Raw genomic sequence first — 25,604 nt, 5'->3', positions numbered from 1 at the left:
GCCACTTTCACACGAATCGAACACGGAAATTTATTGAAATATCCCAACTCTTGTTCTTATGAGATTGCATATATATATAACTAAATTATATTTCCACGTGTATGCGAAGTTTAAATGGGCAGCGTCAAAAATTGTGAGCGTTCGCCACGAAGTTTTATCCGATAATCATCTAAGCTCTGGGGAAGCTGCATGCTGGTGGTCGCTGTTACAGCTTTTCTTTCCCTAACTGTATAATCGTACGATCATATTCTGTCCTGATTGGTCTAAGACAATTCTCTCGCTTTTTGTTTTACACAAAAGCTGCTATAATTTAGGGCGAGGGTGTCTTGAAGAGTTTTTGCAGTGTAAAGTTAAGTTGGTCACTACAGATGGTTCGTATGGTTTGTGAGTTGATAGACCTTTCATTGTCGCAGTAAACTGTTTTTATTTTGGGGAACAGATTTATTAGTTGTAGTATCGGAGTTTTGATATCTACGATTGCTCTTAAATCGATTTGTTGAACTATAGCGAATTTTGAAAACTTGTCTATACAAGTTAGAAAATTCTTTTGATCAGTTGAAAATATATCTATGTGGATAATTTCCCCAGTATAACCGGTAGTTGGTGTTTCCGCTATGGTTTGTTGCACTGGGTGACGATTGTATAAGGTTGTGAAATATCCCCTTCCGCCCTTTTTGTCTTTTGAATTTCGCGGCTATGTACAAAGCGCTACAGCTCATATCTGGCAATACTATACATAATTTGAAAGGTCTTGACATAACCTACAAAACGACACTATGCATGATTTGGATATTGCGTTCAACAGTTATAGACGTGTAAACATGGAGTTCACTGACGCCGAAATTCGCGCTATTTTAAAGTTTTCCTTCGTTAAAGGCAAATCCGCTAGAGAAACGTTCCGTGAGATTAATGGTGTTTTTTTTCTGGGATGGTACTCTATCACTTCGAACCGCGGAGGAATGGTTTCGACGATTCAGAGCCGGTGAAAACGACACCATGGATAAGCCAGCCGGCGGAAGACCTGTGACGACAAATACCGATCAAATCATGGAATACATCGAAACCATTTTAAACCATCTGCAGAAGGCTCGATACAAAAAAAAGCTTGATGTTTGGGTGCCGCAAGATTTGACGCAAAAAAACCTTCTGGACCGAATCAACGCCTGCGATATGCTGCTGAAACGGAACGAAACGAACGACCCATTCTTAAAGCGGATGGTGACTGGCGACGAAAAATGGATCACATACGACAATATCAAGCGAAAACGGTCGTGGTCGAAGGCCGGTGAATCGTCCCAAACAGTGGCCAAGCCGGGATTGACGGCCAGGAAGGTTTTGCTGTGTGTTTGGTGGGATTGGAAGGGAATCATCCACTATGAGCTGCTCCCATATGGCCAGACGCTTAATTCTACCATCTACTGCGAACAACTGGACCGCTTGAAGCAGGCGATCGACCAGAAGCGTCCAGAATTGGCCAACAGGAAGGGTGTAGTGTTCCACCAGGACAACGCTACCACACACTTCGTTGATGACTCGTCAGAAGCTACGGGAGCTCGGATGGGAGTTTTTATCGCATCCACCATATAGCCCGGACATAGCGCCAAGTGATTACCATCTGTTCCTGTTCATGGCGAATGCCCTTGGTGGTGTAAAGTTGAACTCAAAAGAGGCTTGTGAAAAGTGGCTGTCCGAGTTCTTCGCAAATAAGGAGGGGGGCTTCTACGAGGGAGATATTATGAAGTTGCCGTCTAGATGGAAACAGATTATCGAACAAAACGGCGCATATTTGAACTAAATCCGATCACTGTAACACTTTTTATAAAGCATTGAATAAAGATCAAAAAAGCGAAAGGGAGATATTTGACAACCTATTATTTTGCTTTGGAACACGTTCTGCAATTTGCGGTGATTTCTGCCGCTAGCTGGACCTTTTTGGGGAAAAAGTAGTCACGAAGGACCTGTTTTACGTTTTCCTGTCCTGCTCTATGGCCTCTATTGTGTTCCGTGGTCATAATTTCCCTTTGTTCGGTACTGTTTGTTATATCAATGAACAAGCTTTTACAATGTCTAAATGTCTTTGAGGGAAAAGCGACGTTTAAATCGTGCTGAATGAAGGCGAGTATAGGTAGCTCGCAGTGGATTGCATTGACGACATCAATTTTTACTAAATCTTTTAGTGAGCGAAGCAATGTTGTGCGGTCTGTAAATCGCACAATGTGACGCGTTTTGATTTAAAAAGGATGATTGACTTTATAGACGGGAAATCCGCCTGTTCGATCACTATTTGGTTCCTGAAACAGCTTACAGGTTTTTCTGTTGACTGTACAGTGTAGGTCAACGACTCCTCGCTGTGGATAGTAGCGATGTCGGAGTGTGCATCATTATCTAAAGCATTTACGTTTGCCGCGACAAGGCGTCGGCTACGTGGTTTTCTTTTCCCGGCTTGTAGAACACTTGTGCAAAATGTTCATCAACAAACGCTTTCCACCTTTTGAGCCTGGGATTCCGATTTTTATCCGACATTGAACCGGTCAGTGGTTGATGGTTGGTGAAGATGTTTAACTTCTTTACGCCATATAAATAGTTTCTGAGATTTTGAAGTGCCCATACTATTGCTAGTAGTTCTCGTTCATTTGCCATTGAAATCTCGGTTCCGCGTAACGTGCGAGAAATCATGGTGATCGGAGGACCTTTCTGTGAAAGAACACCCCCTAGGCCGACTCCAGAGGCGTCAATGATGAAGTCAAATGGCTGAGTGAAATCTGGGTATGCCAACATGACATTTGCCAACATGACATTTGCCAACATTTCGAATGAATTTCGCTGCTCATTGGTCAGTTCCAGTTTGACTTTCTTTGAGTGGTTTGCACCAATTTTTCCGTTGTCACCTTTTAGAATATTCGTCAGAGGCCTTGCGATGCTAGCAAATCCCTTTCTGAAACATCTATAATAACCTGAGACTGAACAATGTGGATGGGGGTTGAAATTCTTTTATAGCCTTAACCTTTTCAGGTGAAGTTTTAATTCCCCCTCGGGACACTTTGAATACCATGCCTGCATCGCACAAAGTTTTTAGAACCGTGTTTATATCGTTGACATGACTCTCCATTGTTTGGGAGAAAATGATTACGTCATCGACGTAGACATAGCAAGTTTTACCGATGTGTTCTCTCAGAACATCATCTATGGCCCGTTGGAAATACTAGAGGCATTTTTTAAACCAAAGGGAAGTCTGCAGAATTCATACTTCCCGTTGTTGACCGAAAAAGCTGTCTTTTCTCGATCGCGTTCCGCGAGCTCAATTTGATGGAAGCCCGACTTCAGATCAAGAGTCGTGAAGTACTGAGCTTTTCCAATGTTCGACACTATGGTCGATATGGATGGTATAGGATACTTGTCATCAATTGTTTTCTGATTCAGGTTCCTGAAGTCAATAACGAGACGTTTCCTCCTATGACCTTCTTCGTCAAAACCCTTCTTATCAACAACCCAAATTGGGTTATTGTAAGGCGACCGGGATGGCCTTATTATTCCGTCTGCTAGAAGTTGTTTAACCTTCGTATTGACGAAATCGGCTACACCCATCGGATATGGGTAAAGTTTTGAATATACGGGTTCCCCGTCAGTGCGGATCGTGGCGACCGTATTTATATTAAATTTGAGGGACTCGTTTGGGTCCACAAAGGCTTTTGATCTGTTTTTGATCATCTTTTTGAAATCTGGAAATTTGAAATTTGGATCAGACACTTTTGTTCAATTTTTGTATGACCATGGATTGACGTGACTTCGAATGGTGTTTCCACCGGTTTGAAGTGTTTTAATTCTGTTAGAGGTTTTATGTAATTTTTGGAGGCTCCTGTATCCAACAGTAACATAATTTCCCGTCCCGCTATCGTACGAATGATGTACGGGAGCAGGGATTACCTAAAAAATTACATGATTCGGAATCGGACTTGTTATCTGACTCGATTCGTAGAAGTACCCTATACTCCTGGTCATTTGACTGCTCTTGAGTCGTATGGTTCAACCGTTGACAACTGCGGGCTGTCTGCTCGCCCCTGCATGTGGGATCGACGTCTTTCAGGACTTAAGTTTTGCGTATAGCCTTTTCCAGGATTATTTGATTCATTGTTCTGTTGCGTTTGGCCTTTATGTCCTTGGTTTTTAGAAAATTGAGAGCCTTTAGCTTGATTACTAGTGCCTGGTGCATTATTGTCTTGGTTTTTCTGGAAAGCACCCTGGGAGTTGTTGTGGTTATTACCTTGTGGGGGTGTTATGAAAACTTTACCATGGCGACGGTTTCCCGAATTGTAAGATTTTTCTTCTAAATTTTTATTAAAGCTTGCAACGAACCAGGTTCGTTTATTGCAAGACTCTGCCCGTTGAGCCACGGCCAATGCTGATTGCAAATCTTTGAGCTGATTGGGCGGACTGATTTTTTTAGCCCGGTCACAAAAGCGTTCATCTATTGATCTATATGATCTATTATTTAAGATAACGACAGTAATTATGTCATAAGACAACAAAGTCTTACTAATAATAAGAGTTAGCTTTTTCTTCTCTCATTATAAAAAGTCATTAGGGGAAGTTCTCCCTGACGCATAGTAACCATTTGCTGCTGCGATACTTCGATTGGAGTTTGTTCTGCATATGCGCAGTCCATTCTAGCTATTATAGCATCGAAATTTAGTACGGTATTATGTGACGTAAGCATTACTCCCGCGGGGCCTATTACCTTGTAACGTATAAATCCTACGGGATGGTAGGTTCTAGAGCTACCCAAATATTTCGTAGGCGTTAACTGCTGCGGTTCGCCATGCCACATACTCATCTTGTTTTCCGTCAAAACTTGGTATGGACTTTACCAAGTCTAGAGGTTCATTACAAGGGATAGCTGCGTTATGTGGTATTTGCTCGTATACCACTAAGGGTCCACCCTCATTTATTCTCTGCCTATTCTCAACCTCTTTAAGCTTGTCTGAGAATATTTGTTGTTGATGCTCTAGTGCGCCATTTACGGCCGCTTCCATGAGTCTAATCTTTAATACTAATGGTACCTGAGGTTTCCTGTGTTGGTATTGCCTCTTGTTGAAGGTCCTGATGTTGATTTTGAAATTCTTGATCGTTAACCATTTTTACTTTGTCTGTAAAGCCGTCTACTACGTTTTTTAATTCTATATCTTCGCCGGTCTCAGTACCGTCAATGTAACCCCCTTGTTGGCTATTATTTCTTATGTATTTATAGCGCTGTATTAAGTCCTCGTCACTGTCGTTGTTTTCGTTACTGTTTCTATACATCGGACAATGATACGTTTGTGATTTTTTATTTTATAATTTGTATGAGAAAGAATTACTTCTTAGGAAAGACTTTAATTTTCCTTCTTCATTTTTTTAAACAATTTCTAAATGAAAATCACTATACTTGAACTTTTAATTGCAATCAATCTTTTTTATTTAATTATTTATTATGTTGGTTGACGTCAAAAGAGGTAAATTGAAAATAAAGATCTATAAAAATAAAGATCTACAAAAGATATATTATAATATGTAAGTGTTATATTAGTATATTGGTATTGGTATGCAGCGAAGACGGTAGCTGGTTGATCCGTTTATCCTCTGGCTACTCCTGGTTGATTGAGCTGTTTAATGTTGATATGCAGCGGTTTTCACTGTTGCTTGTGCAGCGTTGTTTTATTTTTGTATTAGATATTTTTGTTTGTTTGTTCACTGTTGTTGTGCAGCGCGCGAGTCCGAATTATTTTCAAAGAAACCCGATTACGAGACCTTGATTTCTAGATATTTTTATTACGGATTTTACGTTACTACGACACTTAAGCGCGTTAGGCGTCAATAAAACCAAATACGTTTGTATTATTAAATGGTTCTTTTATTAGAGCCAACTACTCTGAATTCTGGTCTGTTACGAACTAAATACAAATCAAATTTATTAAGGCCGCCAAGACAGCGGACTCAGCAGAGCGCTTAGTCAGCGCCTCGTGCCGTCTGGAGTTTCATGCCTTCAACGATCACCCAGTGCGCACATGCCCGCCTCGCATTAGGCTGACGCTAAAGCGAAATGCGTTACTGGGCTGGCTTAGCGTCGTCGATGTTATTGTTGGCACATCCGGTCTTGGATGGCATTTCGGCGGATCGTTGCACCCCATTGAATTGCTCGTGTTAACTTACACATTCGTATCATTTATGAGCTCTTACCTAAAAATGTTTATTTCATAATTGTACTTAGTATAGCCATGCTAAGACAAAAATACTTTACATCTGAACACTAGATGTAATTTAAAAAAAAAAAAAAAAATTAAAAAAAATTTTTTTAAATTTTTTATTAAAATCTTATAAAATAACTTCATAAAATTACGTTATTTTTCAAAAGAAGGGAAAAGAAGGAATGTGCATATGTAGTCTGCAGTTATAGCGATCTACCACTGTATGCACATATAGCGATGTACCACTGTAATAACAACAAGCACATTGTAGCACTCTGTTGCAAAGTGTATATAAACAATCCAGCCCAAGTGCAAGCGTAACACGAGCGTCCACTTGAAGGCCAACATGCATAATTGCATAGTCAGCATTCCCATGCTGGCCAAACGCTGATCGCCTCATATGTGTGTCTACAGCACTCAAGCGCCGTCGCTCGGCGACAATTCATATATATGCATATAAGCGTCGCATTAGGCTGCTCCTCGAATTAGGCTAAGAAACCTTTGTATGGAGAACTCCAAGAACATTGACAAATTTGCTTTGAATGGAGCGGGTTCTTCCCTGCTCCATAAATAGAGAAACTAAACAGACTAAAAGCTGAATTTTCATTAAATATAATACAACGTATAATACATGGCGATCCTGCGATATATAACGATATAATACAAATAATTAACTTTTCCGAGACGGAAAACTTTAACGAGAAAGAATAGTCTAAACAAACCGATAATAGTAGCTAAATACCCTTGTGATATGCGTCCATGCGTCCATCTTGTTGATAAGTAACTCTATACTTTCGTCGGAAAAATTATGCAGAGTTTTTGGCTGTGTTTTAGGTGTTTACGATGAGATTAGAACTTGCTTGTGGACGGTGGCTAATCGTATACTGGTTTGGCCAGCCATGACGGACCGTTCCACCAGAGTTGATGCTCCAATAGCTTTGATGGATGGAAGTCCTCGAGAGGCGCAATCTGCAGGATTGTCTTTCGTGCAAACATGGTTTCAGCAACTACGAGGAAAGTCAATTAATATTTCAGCTGTTCGGCTGCAGTCGTAGGTGGGATAGTTCCGCGGTTGAGCTGAAAGCCAGTGCAGAACAATCGCGGAATCTGTCCAACAGATGGTGCTGAAAATAGGAATAGGTAATGAATTGGTTACCATCTTAAGCAATCGGGTCAGCAGCAGCGCAGCATTCAACTCCCAGTGCGGAATTGATACTGGTTTATTTGGGCCTGCACGAGTTTTTTCAAGAACGAGAGTATCGGGGTATCGGGGAACTTGAAAGTGTGTATGGGGTACTGTTTTTCAACTTTCTTGAAATATGAGCTTGAGTAAGACTATTCTCGGTGCTGCTAGCCCAAGCAAGTCGTATATTTGGGAAAGGTTTGATAAAAATGTCCTCTTCCTAGGAGCGCGGTTCGCATCAAAATCCTTTATGTCCAGAAACATAACATATGTTCCTGGGTTTCACTGAGTTCCAGTCGGGATATCGTTGACATAGGCATTGTGCCTCTTGGATGTGGTCATTGCGCCAAACACTGCGTTGAAAGTTGGTATGGCGTTGAGTTCCGGAGATCGACGAAATTTCCGTTCTAATGAGACCAGACGGGTCTAAGTAGGATGGCCTACGTTAAAGTGGAAACCATATTTCCCTCAGCATAGCGGACGCCTGCAGGGTTGGTTTGCAAAAGTGCTTGCGAACCTGCCATCACAAGAGTTTTCAGGGTGTAAGGAGTATAAGTATTTTTAGTCGCCGAAACGCGCCTCATATGGGGAGTTTGTTGTTGTACAGACGGGCTATTTGTATTCCAATGTATTTATATTACCAATGTAAAAATTAACCAGTGTTCTCGTTCTTCACAGTCTTGTGCCCATAACTATATCAGCGTAGAAAAAAAGGAAGCTTCATAAAACTGTTTAAAAACGATCGGAAATTTAGTGAGTGTTTATCATATCGCTGCTGTAGCCGCTAACAAGCTTCACTATAGTTCTCATTGGTGACACCAATATGTTTGACTAATGTGAACGCTTCGCCGGACAAATATGATATTAGGTAATGAAATCGTTGGCAGTCAGTAAGGTTGCAATCAATGCCGTAAATATGTCGGAGAAATTTTACCAATCCTCATAATTTCCGGAAAAGGTAAGAAGTTTAATTCACTCAAACTGAAAGTCCACCTTGCCTTTCTGAGTGGCATTTGGTGTTTAAACAACGGTCGCGGTCGTACCTTCAGCCCGAAATTCTTTAAGGGCATTGCTAAAAATTACGTAAGTAATTTCCTAAGTCGTCTTTAGGGTTTATCTAATCTTGTTCCTCCTGGAAGGCATTCAGCTCTTCCGAGAGCCGCACAAACCGCATGTAGTTGTCATTTAGATGTGCCAAACGAACTTCTAATGCTTGAACAGATTAAATGTCATCCACAACCTTGATGGCATTATGCATGCGAGTATTTTGGCTTTTGCAGTATCCGCGCTGTTGAATCACATTCCGCTTAGCGAGCGAGGTAAGGGAACGATTCCATACAATATAGGAATCTATAAATCACCGTTCACCGCAAAAAAGTCCAACTGTCGAAAATCAAAAGGAATGATGCGATCCGGTTCAAAGGATCGAACTTCGAAATTCGTACAGTTGGACTTCGTGACGGCGATGCGTGGTTGCATTGAGAGCTAAAATGTGACTACTTGAAGCGGTGAATGGATCATACGATGCTTCTGCTAAAGATGTAAGCAAGTCACGGAAAAGTGCTAGGAAAGTTTTGAGTCTGCATACAAAACGATACATGTGACAATAAGCGGATATATTGCGATAAGAAACGCATAGAAATTAACACACACGCATAGAAATTAACAATCTACACACGAAAAAAAAGCTCAGACTCTTTGATTTTAATGTGACTTATTTCTGCAGCGATAGCGAGCGCCTAAAATGCAAAAGCGTTTCGAAACGAAAAGAACGGTGAGCGTTACAGCACATACAGACATACTATGTAAATAATTTTAAAAATCTGAATTTTCCCTAACGATTAGATCAGTACCGCCTTAAATTTCCCCAACTGTAAGTGAACCTTTTTGCTGTGCATTTGAAAGAACCAATATATCATTATATGCTCCTAACGCACCATAGAATTCATTAAAGCAACTGGTGAAGTACGTAATTCGAAAAATACGTTATGGATTTGTCTTTGTACAATGCAACTTGTGCAAATTGCTTAAAGAAAAAACTTCAAGGTTCAGATCGATGTGAGGGATTATCGTTGATCGACTGTGATCGTTCTGACCTGTGCGCCAATATAAACCGATTTATCCAAGGCCAGCGGCGATTCACCGGTACTTGTAATAGAATGGATGATGGATGCTTCTGTTTAGCGCTGAGTGGGTGTCAATCCTTCCTGTTTACTAAGTGTCTGGTTTACTTAGTATATTCCAAATTATTCATTATGCGGATTTTAAGGACCAATGTGAAATTATGATTTTTTTTTTTTGATTTGAAATGGTCCTGATCCCATTAAGGATAAACGTTGAATTTAAACGTTGCTGGCCGGTGATGCCAACAGCGGAGCAGCGCTCTTATATTTTTTATCCTTTTTATTTTATTTGAATTTCATGTTTGTTTTCAAAAGATTTCAAAAGAAAGGTTTGGCAGTTTTGTGCGGTTTGTGGGCGTCAGAGTTGCCGTGGCAACATTAACAAACATTAACAAACTTGCTTAATCTCTATAGTTCCTGAGATCGATGCGTTCATACTGACAGTCAGACGGACATGGCCAGATCAAACCGGCTATTGATCCTGATCAAGAATATACATATATACTTAATATGGTCGGAAACGCTTCCTTCTGCTTGTTACTTACTTTTCAACGAATGTAGTGGATCCTTTTACTCTACGAATAATGGGTGTAATAATAATAAAACTTTTTTATTTTCTTGTGTGATTGTCTTCTGAAGGATCGTCATGAAATTTGGACAGTATTGCATTAATTTGAACCTTATTATTTTTAACTTTGTCACATTGTTTAATAACGCAATATCCACGGTTTTGATTATATATTTTATATAATAGGTTGGAAAATATCTCCCTTCCGCTTTTTTGCTCTTTATTCAATGCCTTATAAAAAGTGTTACAGTGATCGGATTTAGTTCAAATATGCGCCGTTTTGTTCGATAATCTGTTTCCATCTAGATGGCAACTTCATAATTCCTCCCTCGTAGAAGCCCCCCTCCTTATTTGCGAAGAACTCGGACAGCCACTTTTCACAAGCCTCTTTTGAGTTCAACTTTACACCACCAAGGGCATTCGCCATGGACAGGAACAGGTGGTAATCACTTGGCGCTATGTCCGGGCTATATGGTGGATGCGATAAAAACTCCCATCCGAGCTCCCTTAGCTTCTGACGAGTCATCAACGAAGTGTGTGGTCTGGCGTTGTCCTGGTGGAACACTACACCCTTCCTGTTGGCCAATTCTGGACGCTTCTGGTCGATCGCCTGCTTCAAGCGGTCCAGTTGTTCGCAGTAGTTGGTAGAATTAAGCGTCTGGCCATATGGGAGCAGCTCATAGTGGATGATTCCCTTCCAATCCCACCAAACACACAGCAAAACCTTCCTGGCCGTCAATCCCGGCGTGGCCACTGTTTGGGACGATTCACAGGCCTTCGACCACGACCGTTTTCGCTTGATATTGTCGTATGTGATCCATTTTTCGTCGCCAGTCACCATCCGCTTCAAGAATGGGTCGAGTTCGTTCCGTTTCAGCAGCATATCGCAGGCGTTGATTCGGTACAGAAGGCTTTTTTGCGTCAAATCATGCGGCACCCAAACATCAAGCTTTTTTTTGTACCCAGCCTTCTGTAGATGGTTTAAAATGGTTTGGTGACTAACTCCTATCTCCTGGGCGATGTCACGAGATGCCACATGCCGGTCTAACTCGATGTATTCCATGATTTGATCGGTATTTGTCGTCACAGGTCTTCCGCCGGCTGGCTTATCCATGGTGTCGTTTTCACCGGCTCTGAATCGTCGAAACCATTCCTCCGCGGTTCGAAGTGATAGAGTACCATCCCCCAAAACACCATTAATCTCACGGAACGTTTCTCTAGCGGATTTGCCTTTAACGAAGGAAAACTTTAAAATAGCGCGAATTTCGGCGTTAGTGAACTCCATGTTTACACGTCTATAACTGTTGAACGCAATATCCAAACAAATCATAGCGTCGTTTTGTAGGTTATGTCAAGAACTTTCAAATTATGTATAGTATTGCCAGATACGAGCTCTGTAGCGCTTTGTACATAGCCGCGAAATTCAAAAGACAAAAAAGCGGAAGGGAGATATTTGCCAAACTAATACTATATTATTATTGCTGTTTTCTTCGAAATGATTTAGAGCGAATTCGAAGATTTGTTCACTTGGTCAGAATCGTGTTAGAATGTTCTTATTTATTCTTATATGCTGATTAAGCCTTTGGAAAATGTGATCCTAATAGATTTTTTCATTAGAATAAGAAGTAGTCATATCATACCTTGTTATGATTTGTTTTCCTCTTTTTAAAAAAGACTTATGATAGTCTATTTTGAGAATTACATAATTTTCATCGTTCTGGCTCTTGTAATTGGTACATGTTGTTAGTTGAGACTTTCATTATTTACCTGTTTATTGTTTTAAGTTCGTTAATGGTAATTCTAGACAATGCATCTGCAATGTGATTGTCCTTCCCTTAAGGTATTCAGCAGTAAAATCAAATTGGATTTATTATATAGAGGAGATTTTTTATATAGCCTTGCCAGCATTTAATAGATGTAGGCTCGTCCTAATTGATCGGGAATATCTTTTATTTGTGGATCTGGGAATTTGACTGCTCGCTTCGATCATCATATTTATGATATGCGTGTTCATCCGGTTGCCAGTAACATCACTTTGCAGTTCTCATTTCATTGTTCTTTTTTCATCCCTTGTTATTTTTTGAGCGTGACACGTTGTCCATTGCGGGATTCTCCTCTGCTTGAGTGATGATTGCTTCCTTAGGTTCTACCGCTTCCACGCGTGTTTGGTGGCGAGGAGATGGGCTGTAAGGTGTTCCCAGATAAGCGTGAACAGGCTCTCAAGGAAACCGCCATGCTAGGCGCAACCTAGGACGCCTTCCAGGCAACCTTCTGCTCTGACCGGTTGCGCCGGCAAACGCCCGACTTACGTTACGTAATCTCCGAAACAGTCGCCCGGGTCTTCACCACTATTTCGCCACCCACACGTATCCTTGCTAGGACTGGTCCCGCCTGTTCAAACAATATCGGACTCTACGAACCAACGCCAGGGTCTGGTCTTGTTTAACCGTTCCTTGTCTTAATGGACCACATCAACTTTTGTCTCAGTAGCTTTGAGCTTTCTCTTTAGCTTTTCACTTTTAAAGAGAATATTTTTAAAAAAATATTGACAACAAACTAATGGAACGGTACGATGTCACTTCATATTCTGCCTTGTTTGGCTTAAGGATCATTATAATTTCTGCACATTTTCATTGGCTTGGGAAGTGGTCAACTCTTAAGATCGCATTGAATATAAGCGTAAGAAATCGTATACACATTGGTGGAAGATTTTTCAAGGTGATGCCATCTATTTTGTCCGAACCTGGAGTCTTTTTACTATTCCGCCATTTAATTTCTTATGAAACTTCATTAATACTGATTTTACGAATGGGTAAGCTCATTTGGCAGGGTGAATCGAGAAATTTATCTACTGCCCATTCTGTTTGCGGGTTATCAATATCATTTGGCTTAAACACAGAGTGCAGGTGTTGAGCACATGCTTTGGCTTGTTTATCATCAGATCTACACCATTTGCCATTACAGTTTCGGACTACTATGTTTCTTTCTACAGGTCGCTTAAGATATTTTGTTGCTCTCCATAAATTATGTTCGTGGTTACAAGAATGTGGATCTAGATTTCTAAGATATTCAGCGATAGATTAATTTCTTAAAGTTGACAGTAGTGTTTTGAGATCAGATGCAGCCTTGTTATACGATCTTTTGTCGGCAGGGTAGAGAGTTTCTTGCCATCTTTTACGCAAATTTCTCTTGTGTTGTATTTGTTGTCGGATTTCAGCTGAGAGATAGAGCTGATTTGCTTGTGAGTTTCTGGCTGGAAGCTTCGTACATATATAGCTTGCTTTATGGATCTTGTTTGTGAGAAGCTCCACAGCATGGCCTATCTCCTCTCCTGATTTTAGCGAGATATCCAGGCTGATAGCTGTTTCCAGATAGCTTTTAAACGCATTGATAACAGTATTTGCAGAAATTACTTTGTATGGTTTTGTCAATATATTATTGGAGAATAGTCTGATCTTAGATCAAAACTTTCCATTATTCGCATGTGTGATTGTGGGATTCCAAAGTATGCTACGAAGTCTATTAAGTCTGGTATCTTTCTACTGTCAGTAGGCCAGTATGTAGGCTTTGTACAGCTCACTTCCCTTTGAATTTGTCAATCTGTAGCCCCACCAGCGGTGCTTAGCATTGAAGTCGCCTCCTACTATAAACTGTGGTCCAAGTTTTAAAAAAAAGTTCTTAAAATCTGCTTCTTTGAGAGCAAATCTTGGGGGAAGATAAATTGCTGTCCGCATGCATACATTTGATCTTGACCGTGGCAACCTGCATTTTCTCTAATGCTGTCCATAATTTGAAATTTTAGGCCTTGTTTAATTAAAATAGCTGCGCCACCATGAGCTCTGCCCGAGGGGTGGTCAGCTCTAATTATATCATATCCAACAACCTTGATATATGATTTGCTGGTGAAGTGTGTCTCGGAAATTAACATAATGTAAATTTCATTCGTTTTTATAAAGATGGATATTGCATTTACATGGTTGGAAAATTTACATGGTAACCATTTATATGGTTACATTGGCATTCCATATTCCTATGTTAACATTACAAGTAACATTATCATGTTAAGTAAATTATTAGTAAGTTCAGACTGTTTTTCTAATAGTTTCTCTATTCTCTCCAGTGATGTGTTTGTTTTGCTATTTCCTGCAGCAATTTTGGCATAAGATTGATAATCGTTACTTTGTTGGGTATATGTTGGTTTGTTAGGCGGAGCAAACTATTGCGGGATTCCTAAATCATTTTTACTCTGGTCTCTATTGCTGTTCAGAGATTTTCGATTGGTTGCTGATTTTTTGACAAGAGTTCCTAATAAATTCTACACCCTTTGTAGCTGGCGGCGTGTTCTTCGTAGCAGTTGGTACATTTTGCTGATTTTTCTGTATTTTTCGGGCAGAGTATTTTGGGTATCGAGAAGATACACAGCGGTACGTTTTGGCACAATATGGTTTTGTATGTCCGAATTCCTGGCAGCGATAGCATTGAACGAATTCATTGGTTGTGCGAGTTGGCTCTATATTAACAATAGCGTTTTTTTTTTCTAATTTTAAATTATGTTATTATTGTTAATGGGCCCCTTCCTTCTGGGAAAACAGGCTGAGCCCTGCCGCGAACCCGCACCGGCGCCCTCCCTGCGCCTGGCGTCACTCACCAACTGCTGTTCCAGGATTTGTGGGAGACGTCCGTTTTGGGAATCGGGGCTCATCGCTGGACCTCCGACGTTGAAGCAATCCGGATCCATGAAGGACAAGCCGTCCATACAGCCTTCGTCGGATTGGACACCTGCCTCTGGAGTCCGTCCACTGGTTGCCCAGGGGTGGCTCCCTGTGTCGGCACAGATCCGTCTGTCCCCTCCTCACAGACGGGCCACGTCCAGGTAACCAGCTGTGGGCGCGTGAGGTTCTTGTGGTATGGTACCATGCCGAGGGGTACCATCTCCTCCATCGATAACTGTTCTTGAGCCCGCCACGCCAAATCCCTCAATACCGCGCGGACCTCCTTTCTGCCTTGGTTCCCGGTAGGATCCGGTCCAGTCTCCGGGTCCTCCTTTCTTCGAACGGGTCATCGTCCCATTCCATATAATTTTCGTCGGACGTGTCCACCGGCTGTGGGTTTCCGCCCTGATCGTCCTCGCCGCCACGCCGCGAAACCGCCTATCCTCCGAAGGCTTTTGCTCCACGGCAGGCCGTTCTAGACTCAGAGCGGCCAGCTTCCTCGCCTATGTCTTCTGTGACCCTACCGGTCCTTTAGCAATCTTTTTTACGACACCTCTGTTATTTGCCTCGGCTGGACGAAGAAACAGGTGTCTTACTTCCTTCTCTTTCCTATATCTTGCTTGGTTTGTATGCGGAAATATTCTGGTTCGCTTGCAACATGTCTCCCGTTGATTTCGGCTTTGGCCTGACGCTAAAACAGGTGACGTGTTGCGTCCGTTCTCAGGTACAGTCGATTTCTCCCCTCCCGAGAAGATATCTTGTTACCTATCCTAGGTGTTAATGACTGTTGACTCTGGCGGTGTTTCTCTCCGACGACTCTGGCTGCCTTTCTATACCTAGCATTTCTTGGTCGTATAGCGCGTTCGGTAGCCTAGGCTCGCAGCCTTGTGCAAAAGTGCCAGTGAGTCCTTGGATTCCGATATTCTGGAAATTATATCCCATTTCCTCAGGTTTTGTCCAACGAACTGTGCTGTCATAGTTCTTACCATGCAGTTCAGGTAAGCTGCTGCTCTATTTACATTGCGCCAAGAAACTTCTTGAACTTCTTGAGCTTTCTGTAACGCTTCCGCCGTGGCTGTTCGCAAGGTCACCAGTTCCGTTTACTTAGAAAATCGTTCGATCCACCAACAACACATTGTTTTCATGCTTCGACCTCGGCAAAGGTCCAACGTAATCGGCACACACTGGTGCCCAGGGCTCTTCCGGAATTTGTGTCGGCTTAAACCTTTCGCAATCTTCGCATTTCCGCACGTACATATGTCCTTCCGCCCGGGGACACACATTCTCCATTTGCCCATTTTGTTCTTCACCATGGGTGTATGGGCTTCTCAATTGCTCTATGAGTCCCATTTCCAGAAGTTTGTTTACCTATTCATTAATGTCCCCTTCAATTTTAGGATTCTTGGGGTAATATCTCTGCTTAATCGGTTTATCTTTCTTCGTGGTTATCGTGTGCTCGGCTATATTTGATGTTCCAGCCAAAGAGCGGACTTCTGCGAGCTCTGTTTCCAGGAATTTTTGAACGTCGGCTTTTTGGACCATTGCGACCGACAACTTCTTCTCGAGCCATTTGATTGCGGCCCCGACTTGCGTAAGGAAATTACACCCCAACACCAACACATCCACTACTCCTGGTAATAACAGGCGGCTTGTGTAGAGTCGTCTGTTGCCGAATTCGACTTATACTTCGAGCTGTTCACTGATCTCGCTGCACCTTCCATCTGTCATCCCAACTTGTCGTCTTTTCCTTAGAATCGTTCCTCAGGATGCAAGCTTGTTCTTCGATAACGAATCTTGCTGTAGCCCCGGTGTCGATCGTGGCCTTGTATGTGTCCCCAACAATAGTTACTGCTGGGTACAACTGCTGCTCCTCTTCGATTAATTTCCCAGTTGTTTGAAGAGGCGGCCCCTTGCGGTGCGGTTGAGCGTTTCTCGCTCTCTGACAGCATTCCATGCTTGTGATCCCTACTCTTCCGCACATCCAGCAGAACAGCAACTGCAGGTTCCGGCAGCCTGTTGCCTAATGGCCGTGTCCACCGCACCAGTGACAGGCTTCTGGAGGATTCGCAACCTCGGTTTGGGTTTGGGTCGAGCTGACCCCGGATGCTATTTTCTTTGCTGTCTCTGGGTAATAAATGGTGGGCTCTACAGGGTTGTGGGGATAAAATGGTGCCCACTGGTCCTGTGGTGTGTCCTTTGCTCATCCGCTTCTGCGGGGGCTTTGTTTCGGCTAAAATTGTGCTCTTCCGCTAAACGGCTGGTACAGCTTCTCGTAGTCGTCTTCCAGGGTCTTCCTTCCTCACACCTGCACTTGACCTGTGCTGCGGCTGGCTTCCTGTTGCTTGTGCAGATTTACGTAGTCGTCTGCCAGGATCATGATTGCCTCCAGTTTGGTAGGATCTAAAAGATCCTACCGTTACCTTCCTTACGGTAGAGGCCTTATTAGAGTCTGTATCTTGACCATGTAGTTCTTCAATAGTTCTCTAAACCCTTGCTTCCTTTGCCTCACCTTGTCTGCAAGTCTCGCAAAGTATCTTCTGGGAAGCAGTTTTGTCTGGAAACTATATATTAACTCGGCCCAAGAGTCCCAGTGTCGGCCCAGTGTCTGTTGTTAGAAATGAACTATTTCAGAGCCTTCCCCGGGATCAATTCAAGCATTGCTCGAGGAATCATATCGTTTAGGTCCAAACCGTACGTGTTTTGGTCCCCCTATACCTGCTCCAGGAATTCGAAGAGATTTTTTCCTCCGTCAAAGCCGGGCCTGAGTCTTCCAGGAAACCGCTGGGCGAAACAACAATACGTTAGCCCCACGTCTGTACTGACCGGTACCACACCGTTCACGTCATGCAAAACAGTCGACTGGATCTTCACCACAATCCAGCCGCGCACAATGGTCCTTGCAGGGGAAGAGCCCGCCTAATCAATCACTGTCGGACTCGCCAACGCCAGGGTCTAGTCTCGATTAGTGGTGTAGCAAGGCATCTCAATCTAGCCGTGCATTGTGTTAATGGAACTCAGCTACCTGTGTCTTTGACTTTCACGGCTGTAGCTCCCGTGCTACTTACGTGCTTAACTGTTATCCTTTAACTGTTATTCCTAGATATCTCCAGGTTGGAAATCCACGGCTTACAGTTAGCTTTGTCCAAAGTCTAGCTTGGTACCGTTGCTTTCTTGAAATAGGCACGCAGCTTTTGTTTGTAAAAATTATAAGCTCATATGGATTCTCTTTCGAGAGCATATCTCTGAATTCGGTGAATAATTTCGTCAAATCGTTTTCAAATAACAATGGGAATTTAAGAATTTGAATATACAAAATTTAATAATTTTATTAATCATTGATTAATATTTTATGAAATGAACAATGATTAAAAAATTAAACAAAAACATTTGGTTTTGTGTTTGTCCCACCATAGTTATGTTTAACGTGATATACAATTTTACAATTTTGTATCCTAATTGATATATAATTGACTTATATTTTGTATGTTTAAACTGTAATTTTTATTTTTGTCTCCTTGATCCTGCATCAACTATGCGTCGCCGATTCTTGGCACGCTTATGCTCCCTCGGTGACGCAAGGAGCGGTGTGCCCCTTGTGCTTTTAGCTTCTGCTGCTGATGTCCTGGTCCTATGGGCTTAGGTGGTAGCAGTGCCGGTCATCGCACTGGTTATCGGGATGATACAGGTTGACTAGCACCCCGTGCCGTAAGGCCGTCTTGGGCAGTCTTGCGGACAGGCGTCTGGTCTTCTTGGAAGGTCACACATTATTTTCCGTGATAGTATTTTTTCTGTTTAAGCTGCATCAGTTCTTACAGGTAGGGAATTCTTTTTCTTGTTGTTCCTGTTGTTTCTTCTTCTTGTTCCTGTTGTTTTTCTTTTGGTGTTAATCAGCTTGGTCAAAAACTTGCGGGTATGGCTCAAGGTATCGATGCCGCGGTCGCCATGTGGAATTAAAACTCTTCTGTATGTATTTTAATAATTTCGCTCAATTTATTACTTACGATCATAAATGCTTCCTGCTCCATTAATGATAAACGTTGAATGTAAAATCCGTTCTTACAAAAAGTTCTTTAGCCTATGGCGCCAAGCTGCGCTGCCGGTGACGCCAGCAGCACACCAAAAAATATTAACATTTTTTCCCTTTTTTGAAGCGAATTTGCGGGGTGGCCCGGTGTTTTTTTTTTTTTACACCTCTCTTGGGTCTGATGCTCAAGCTTTGAAGCGATGAGATGGATTGAAATTGTGGTTCTGAATCTTATGGGTATGTGCCCAAGTAGTCTAGGGACAAAAATAAATAAAAACTTTTTTGCAACTTCTGGGCGTTAGACATATGGCCGTATTGGACATTTCCAAAATTTGGTTTAGGCAAGTTGTGTATAATAAACGTGTATAATAAGAACTGAAATAAATTGAACTATGTGACTGCTCCCAACATTGGAAGTATGCTCACTCGGCTCAACAATAATTGCGTTGATAAAAAATAAGAACAAACTCCTTTCATTACTAATGAAACTCTAATTATTCACTTACTAATAAAACATTAATTACGTTCGCATAGGTCCGCAGGTTGTTAGTTTTGTTGGTGCCTAAAAAATAGTCATTTTTTTACTGTTTGTAAGTAATCATTACTAATAATCATTAGCACAAGCTTCGATGTTGCTTGATCGCAAGACCAACTCCACTTTTCGCTTCAGCAACCCATGTTGCTCTTGTGGTTTGTTTGTACAAAAAAAGTTTAAGACTCGCCCCTAAAAAGTTAAATTTATTAATTTAAAATATTAAATGTTAACTACAAAAATACAAAACAACATCGAAAACTGTAGAGTTTGAAGCATTTCCACAAAGCATTTCGATATTAACTAAATGGTTACCGGATAAACTCAGCCAAGTATTTTATTTGCGATTGCCTGACTTTAATATTATAAAATTCAAGGGTTTTAGTGCTATTCATTCTTTAAATATTTTTATTAAACTTAGTTTGTTAATAAATTTTGATTTTGAGACTTCTATGACTGAAGAATGTTAAACATTTTGCCGCGAAAATAAATAAAAGTAAACATTGTGGAATGGCTCACTCTGGGTACGAAAATTATATTCAAACAATGACACCTTCAAAAGTTTGCTGTTTCTTAAAGCAGTTTCTCTAAAACCTCATGAAACCTGTGTGGAGCACTGCTAAATGATTTTGCCTGGGTTTTGAGGCTGAAGCGATTTACGGAGCCCCTCGAAGATTTTTACTTTTCTAGAAAATAATTTCCAATTCCTCTATCTTCAAAACTCTGTACTTTAACGCGATGACTAAGTCGTTTAAAGCATTAAAGCTTTGTCGTTTTGTTTCGATTTGCTAAACATTTTTTCGAATCAAACTTTAAACCAGTTAGATTTTATAAATTTTTTATTTTATTAATGTAACAAAGCACATCTTAATGATAATTAGCATCTTTAGAATAAAAATGTTCTTGTGTCAACTTAAGTAAATTTGTTCTACATTCGACTAAATAAATACATTAAATTAACTTAAGTTATCTCTCTTCAAGTACGGATGCTTGTGCCTATCCATTTGTCAGTGCTTTGTTTATCGCGAAATTCCGTCGCTTCGCTTACCACTTATACATACATAGTTCTTTGCGTCGTGCCCGTGCGAAAAGTAAAGCCCTTTACCCATGTCGCCAGGGCCACCCCATTTAGGGTATAACCGCTTTCCCAGCCTTAGCGTTAGCACCAAGGGCATGAATAAAGACCGTATCAGTAACTACCTCGACCCCCCAGAAATGCAGCCCAAAAGACCGAGATTTTTAGTGGACTCATCGAAAAGCTCCACCAAAACTGTATCAAAGTTTTCGTGTTCAAAAACCACAGCGCTCTTAACAACATCAGCAAAGACATCACATCGATCTGAACTCTCCGCGGGAGTAATCTGCTCATGTTGCTCACTTCAAAAGAAGTTGGTGGCAGACTCACTTTTTAACTCACCGAGTAGAAACTCCACAACACCCTTAACTTTGTGAAAGGCGCAACTTACGTTCCGAACTTAATAAACATCACGGAAAACGAAATTGTTAAAGAATTATTATATAAAAACGAACAAAAATTCATCTTTCACGAAGCTCAAATACTTTTCAACTCCACGCCGACCTACTAAGCTCTTGCAAGCCTAAATATAACAGTTGGACTACGAATGACAACTTACCTACTTGCTCGACAAGAGCTCCTACATCTGTCTCGCCATCACACCGTTCTTTCCTTTCCATCTCTTTGAATCCAAAGGAAAACACTCCAACACCAAATACCACTTCGAACACTGTATCCTCTTTCTTATACTTTGGAAATACGCTCACCAAAAAATGTGAAGAATCTCGCGCCCTCAGACCTGAACAAAAAAAATGTATGACGACACACCAACGACCTTAAAATCAAATTTAAACTACCCACCCTAACATAGCACAACCCAACAGACACATCAGGCACATTAATGGAAGATTCTAACTCTTAATCGCAATCCTCTCTATATTTCCTCTTTTACATTTCCATTAATTCATGCACATTACAAATATATAAGAATAAAACCTTTTAAGACCTTCCCATGACAATAACGAGTACAATGGAATATTCATGGATATTTATACCCGTTACTCGTAGAGTAGAAGGGTATACTAGATACGTTGAAAAGTATGTAACAAGCACTAGGAAATGTTTCGGACCATATAAAGTATATATATTCTTCATCCGGAGTCGATCTGGCCATGTCCGTTTGTCTGTCCGTATGAACGCCTCGATCTCAGGAACTACAAAAGTTAGATTGTTGAGATTAAGCATGCAGCTTCTAGAGACATAGACGCAGCTCAAGGTTGTTTCCAAATGTTGTGACGTCCACTCTAACGCCCACAAACCTCCCAAAACTGTCACCTGCCCACACTTTTGGAAAATGTGATATTTTTATTTTATAAATTTGTACAGATTTGTCAAAAAACTTTTTGGTACGCCCACTATTTGAGTAACGGGTATCTGATAGTCGGGGAACTCGACTTTAGCATACTATCTTGTTAACAATTACAACGAACTAACTCTTATTCTAAAATACCATGTACCAGATATTGTTTTTTTGTACCAAGATTATACCAGTTATTTCCACAATCTCCCATAAAACACCGTAGCCATGCAAGGTATCGGTGTGCTTATTAAGAAAAACCTTCCACACACCAAAACCTCATCCAGCATTGGCGGCCAATCCATCAACTTTATCAATGCTTACATCCCACTTAACCAAAGCTTTACGTCCGCAGATATATTTAATTTCCTAAAAAAACCTTATTGAATCTTCAATATTTTTTGGTGGACTTAACCCGTGGAATCCTCTAAGGCGCTTCCCTCGCCCAAACAAAAGTGGCAAATTGGCTCGGCGCCAGTCACTTCCGGAAGAAATCTCTTCCATAATTTCGAAAACTAGCTTTTAAAACTTTGACACGATATTCTGAGGCAATATAGCAATCGATTAAAGCAATAAAAAATATACATGCATTTTTAAAGTGTCTAAAGGTAGTTTATCTCTTAACACGGATAATATGATTTCAGAACTTTGAAACCTTTTTGTGAATACCTTTGATAAAAATTGTGTATTACTAATGCGTACTTTTGACAGAATTTTTAAATATTTGTTGTACTTGCTATTAACCTAATCCAGCCACATTACCTCGATTTTTTAGCTTTTATAATTTTACGTTAATTCTTTAGTTTTTGTGCTACCTTTCGATGCGTGATTGGTGACAACACCCAATTTTTTATTTTTTCATTGCACTCTCCTAGTGTGCTGCGTCAGTACTTGAACAGTAACCGCCCGCCCGTGGTGAGAAATCCACACAGTTTTGACGGGAGTTGTTATGAGACGCAAATAAATACCCTCGGTTATTCTATATAACTTTGAATTGTGCGGTTTCTAAAAATTTTAAATCCTATTTGTTATTTAATGTAAAAATCGTACGTGAAGGGACTGTATTTATCGATAAAAACGGGAAACACAGCTGAAATATATACGTTTTTTATTCCTCACAGCCCAACACGTGGTTTCAATTTTTATAATATACTTTAAGACCATAATTAATTCACAAGATTAGTGAAAGCATAGTTTTTGCTGAATGTGAACTCATGGCAGATGGAGCAAGATGAAAATATATGTTAAATTATTTTCGAATTAATTTATGCAAGTACATCAAATTAAAATTCAAAACGCAAATATAATCTGAAATGCAAAGTTGAACCTTTTATCATCAATGTACTTAATTTTTTTACGCAATATGTGAAGAAGTGTTTGCAGTCCTTGCTGGGCAGCGCAGGCTCAGTTTAGACGTTCGCCGCGTTAATAAGAAGGCGATTCTTTTCACTTGTAACTCAGTTGATAAGCAGAAGCTGCAGCGAAAACTATGTTGGTGGATAGTGCATGCTTGTAAGGCAGTCAAACATAGATAGCTCTATGCTCACAATTAATTTTTTTTTAGCACTTTAGCTATCTTTGTGGGAGCGTCTGTTGTGCTTGTTTCGTCAAGTTTGTCGGAAGTTAAGCCGATGAACAGCGGAACTATCGTGACACCTTTAGGATGCCACCGTCGTGTATATACGTATAAAGTCACACAATCCGATCTTCAAGGACACGAGTGCTGGGACTATTTAAGCGTTTGGTCATGTTGGGGACGATGTGACTCAAGCGAAATTTCCGATTGGAAGTTTCCTTACAAGCGCTCATTCCATCCTGTCTGTGTCCACGCCGAGCGGCAGCCAGTAGTAGCTATCCTGAAAAATTGTCACCCTAAAGCAAAGGACAGCGTAAGCAAGTACCAGTACATGGAGGCAGTGAACTGCCACTGCCAGACGTGCTCCACACAGGATACCAGCTGCGAAGCACCAGCCAATAATGAAATGGCTGGGGGTAGCAAAGCAATCATGGTAGGTGCCGATACCAAAAACTTGGACTATTAAGGCGAGTTTGGTAAACGGTTCCTTAATAAATTGTGTAGGGGGATGTGATGGCTTTATCTACAACAAAATCAAGTCAATGCAAAAATGGTTAATATAAAACGACTTTATAAATCAAAATAAAATTAAAATTTTGTATTTATAATTTTAATCGGCTAGAAGGGATTTATTAATGCCTGCGTACAACATATTTTAGGCATCTAAAGGTATTTGGGGCTTGAGTTCGAACTGTTTTCTTGTGCTAATAGGTATAAGCAATAGAGCGACGAGATGCCCAACCCAATAGCTCCTCCAAAAGCACACGTCCTAAGGCCAGCTATAAAATACAAGACAACTAGTTCATATATATTGATTTTCGATATAAGACAAATTCATGTAACCTGTTGACTTGTATAGCAGTCCTGTGGCTGAGCCCGCAATTACTGTGTTTATATGGTCATCTTCTCCACGGAAGAACTGCAGCAAAACTCCACAAGCCGAATAAAGCACTGTCAATGTACCCAATGTGTTCGCAGTCCCCGAACCTTGTTTCATAATGTGATTAATTAACCTATACGTAAAGTAAATGTTGTGAGGTTGCGACCTATTTAAATTCCGCCAATTACTTACTGTGTTCGACGCACTTTTCCCTTCTGCTCGAGTGCCTTTGTGACCTTAAAACCATTATAAATACCTGCTAGTCCGCCAATTCCACCGCCAATCATTACCGAAGAGCCTATCTGTGAAAAGGCCAACTCGAAGCGTCCACGCTGCTTGTTAGCCCCCTCGGGAAAAATGAACTCTGGTTGTGCTTGTTGCAGATATCGCGAATCATAATTGAGATAAGGCGAGACCGGAGTTCTACTAAAAGAACTATTAGCGGAAGTGTAGTTGGGTTTGGCTGCTTCTTCAACTGCATATCATCGTATTGCATTTCAGTTAAAAAAAATAGATACCAGACAGCTTTTTAATAATTAAATAAAATTATGTAACCAAATTCTTGGTTGCTTACGGGTCGGAGACTGCCCTTCAGTAAATTGTCTTCTTGGAAAGTCGTCACTCATTTTCGAATTTGTTTTGCAGTCCCAAGAATGGTGCTATACTTTTTTCACTATTATGCACCGAATTCAGGTGCTCTATTTGGAAAAGGAAACGATGTTTTCTGTGATTTACTTGTTTTTTAACTTTGTTCCCCTATTCAAGTGACATATGTATTCAAGCATTCCTGTTTCTTCACATTGGGACCAGGAAATTAAACAAGACGCAGCATGACCGCACGCACAGATTACAAAAAAAATACTACCATTCCACAAAATTGATAACATTTAGACGAAACATAAATTAAAATGTGCGTCAAGCTAGCGTCAATGGCTTAGTTGTAATTGAGAAACGGTGGATAAGGGAATTCGGTATATTTGTATATGGGAATGGAAAAGTTTTAATGTGCGTCAAAGTGGCGTCGATGAGTTAGCGGCTATAGGGTACGGTGGAATATGGAACATAAAAATGTTTTTAATTTATTTATTTTTTCTTTATTTGGGGGTGAATTCCAAAAAATAAAAATGCAAAACTGTTAGTAAAGGAAATTCTTAACTATCTATGTGCGACTTATAGTTTATAGGACTCAAGAAAGTATATAAAATATAAAATTGAAAAATCGGCTCCCAACTCTTTAAGGAATATCTCCAGTCGCAGACCACCTTAAGGGACATTTTAGGATAATTTCATACAAAAAATATCCACAGTTTTGGAGATAACGGCATAACAGTGGGTACAGCTATGAACCAACCCATAGATACATAAATGAGCCCTTGAATGTCATTTTATATTGAGGCTGTTCACAAAGTGTGT

At 40.8% G+C, this 25,604-nt stretch overlaps 3 protein-coding genes across 3 annotated transcripts in view; 1 reads left to right on the top strand and 2 right to left on the bottom strand.

Moving 5' to 3' along the window:
• LOC26526449 (thyrostimulin alpha-2 subunit) overlaps nucleotides 1-14,851 on the bottom strand; it is a 74,592-nt gene extending 59,741 nt beyond the window's left edge. Inside the window, exon 1 of the mRNA XM_015157318.2 lies at nucleotides 14,744-14,851. Coding sequence (XP_015012804.1) covers nucleotides 14,744-14,851 — 108 coding nt within the window. The remainder of the gene's footprint in view (nucleotides 1-14,743) is intronic.
• A 7,021-nt stretch (nucleotides 14,852-21,872) lies between these two features.
• Nucleotides 21,873-23,899, top strand: LOC26526885 (thyrostimulin beta-5 subunit). Its single transcript, XM_015157388.2, has 2 exons — nucleotides 21,873-23,247; nucleotides 23,300-23,899. The coding sequence occupies exons 1-2, from the start codon at nucleotides 23,225-23,227 to the stop codon at nucleotides 23,775-23,777; spliced, it is 501 nt and encodes a 166-aa protein (XP_015012874.1). The 5' UTR covers nucleotides 21,873-23,224; the 3' UTR covers nucleotides 23,778-23,899.
• Nucleotides 23,900-23,905: 6 nt separating this feature from the next.
• On the bottom strand, nucleotides 23,906-25,130 carry LOC6548269 (mitochondrial import inner membrane translocase subunit Tim23). The gene is made up of 4 exons (XM_001973827.3): nucleotides 24,766-25,130; nucleotides 24,384-24,666; nucleotides 24,155-24,324; nucleotides 23,906-24,090 (listed from the first exon to the last, which is right to left on the bottom strand). The coding sequence occupies exons 1-4, from the start codon at nucleotides 24,815-24,817 to the stop codon at nucleotides 23,975-23,977; spliced, it is 621 nt and encodes a 206-aa protein (XP_001973863.1). The 5' UTR covers nucleotides 24,818-25,130; the 3' UTR covers nucleotides 23,906-23,974.
• Between the last annotated feature and the right edge of the window lie 474 nt (nucleotides 25,131-25,604).

The sequence above is a fragment of the Drosophila erecta genome, unplaced genomic scaffold (assembly GCF_003286155.1).
Source record: "Drosophila erecta strain 14021-0224.00,06,07 unplaced genomic scaffold, DereRS2 tig00000393-arrow-arrow-pilon, whole genome shotgun sequence".
Classification (NCBI taxonomy): Eukaryota; Metazoa; Arthropoda; class Insecta; order Diptera; family Drosophilidae; genus Drosophila; species Drosophila erecta.
The sequence above is the reverse complement of the archived record's forward strand: the minus strand, read 5'-3'. Positions and strand labels throughout refer to the sequence as shown.

What these genes read in the sequence shown, in the direction of transcription:
- LOC26526885 (XM_015157388.2), top strand. Translation starts at nt 23,225, where the DNA reads ATGTTGGTGGATAGTGCATGCTT. An exon ending in TTGGTGGATAGTGCATGCTT is followed by an intron (nt 23,248 to 23,299) that starts GTAAGGCAGTCA and finishes ATTTTTTTTTAG; the next exon opens with CACTTTAGCTATCTTTGTGG.
- LOC6548269 (XM_001973827.3), bottom strand. Translation starts at nt 24,817, where the DNA reads ATGAGTGACGACTTTCCAAGAAGACAATTTACTGAAGGGCAGTCTCCG. An exon ending in TGAAGGGCAGTCTCCGACCC is followed by an intron (nt 24,667 to 24,765) that starts GTAAGCAACCAA and finishes GATGATATGCAG; the next exon opens with TTGAAGAAGCAGCCAAACCC. An exon ending in ACTGCTATACAAGTCAACAG is followed by an intron (nt 24,091 to 24,154) that starts GTTACATGAATT and finishes TGTATTTTATAG; the next exon opens with CTGGCCTTAGGACGTGTGCT.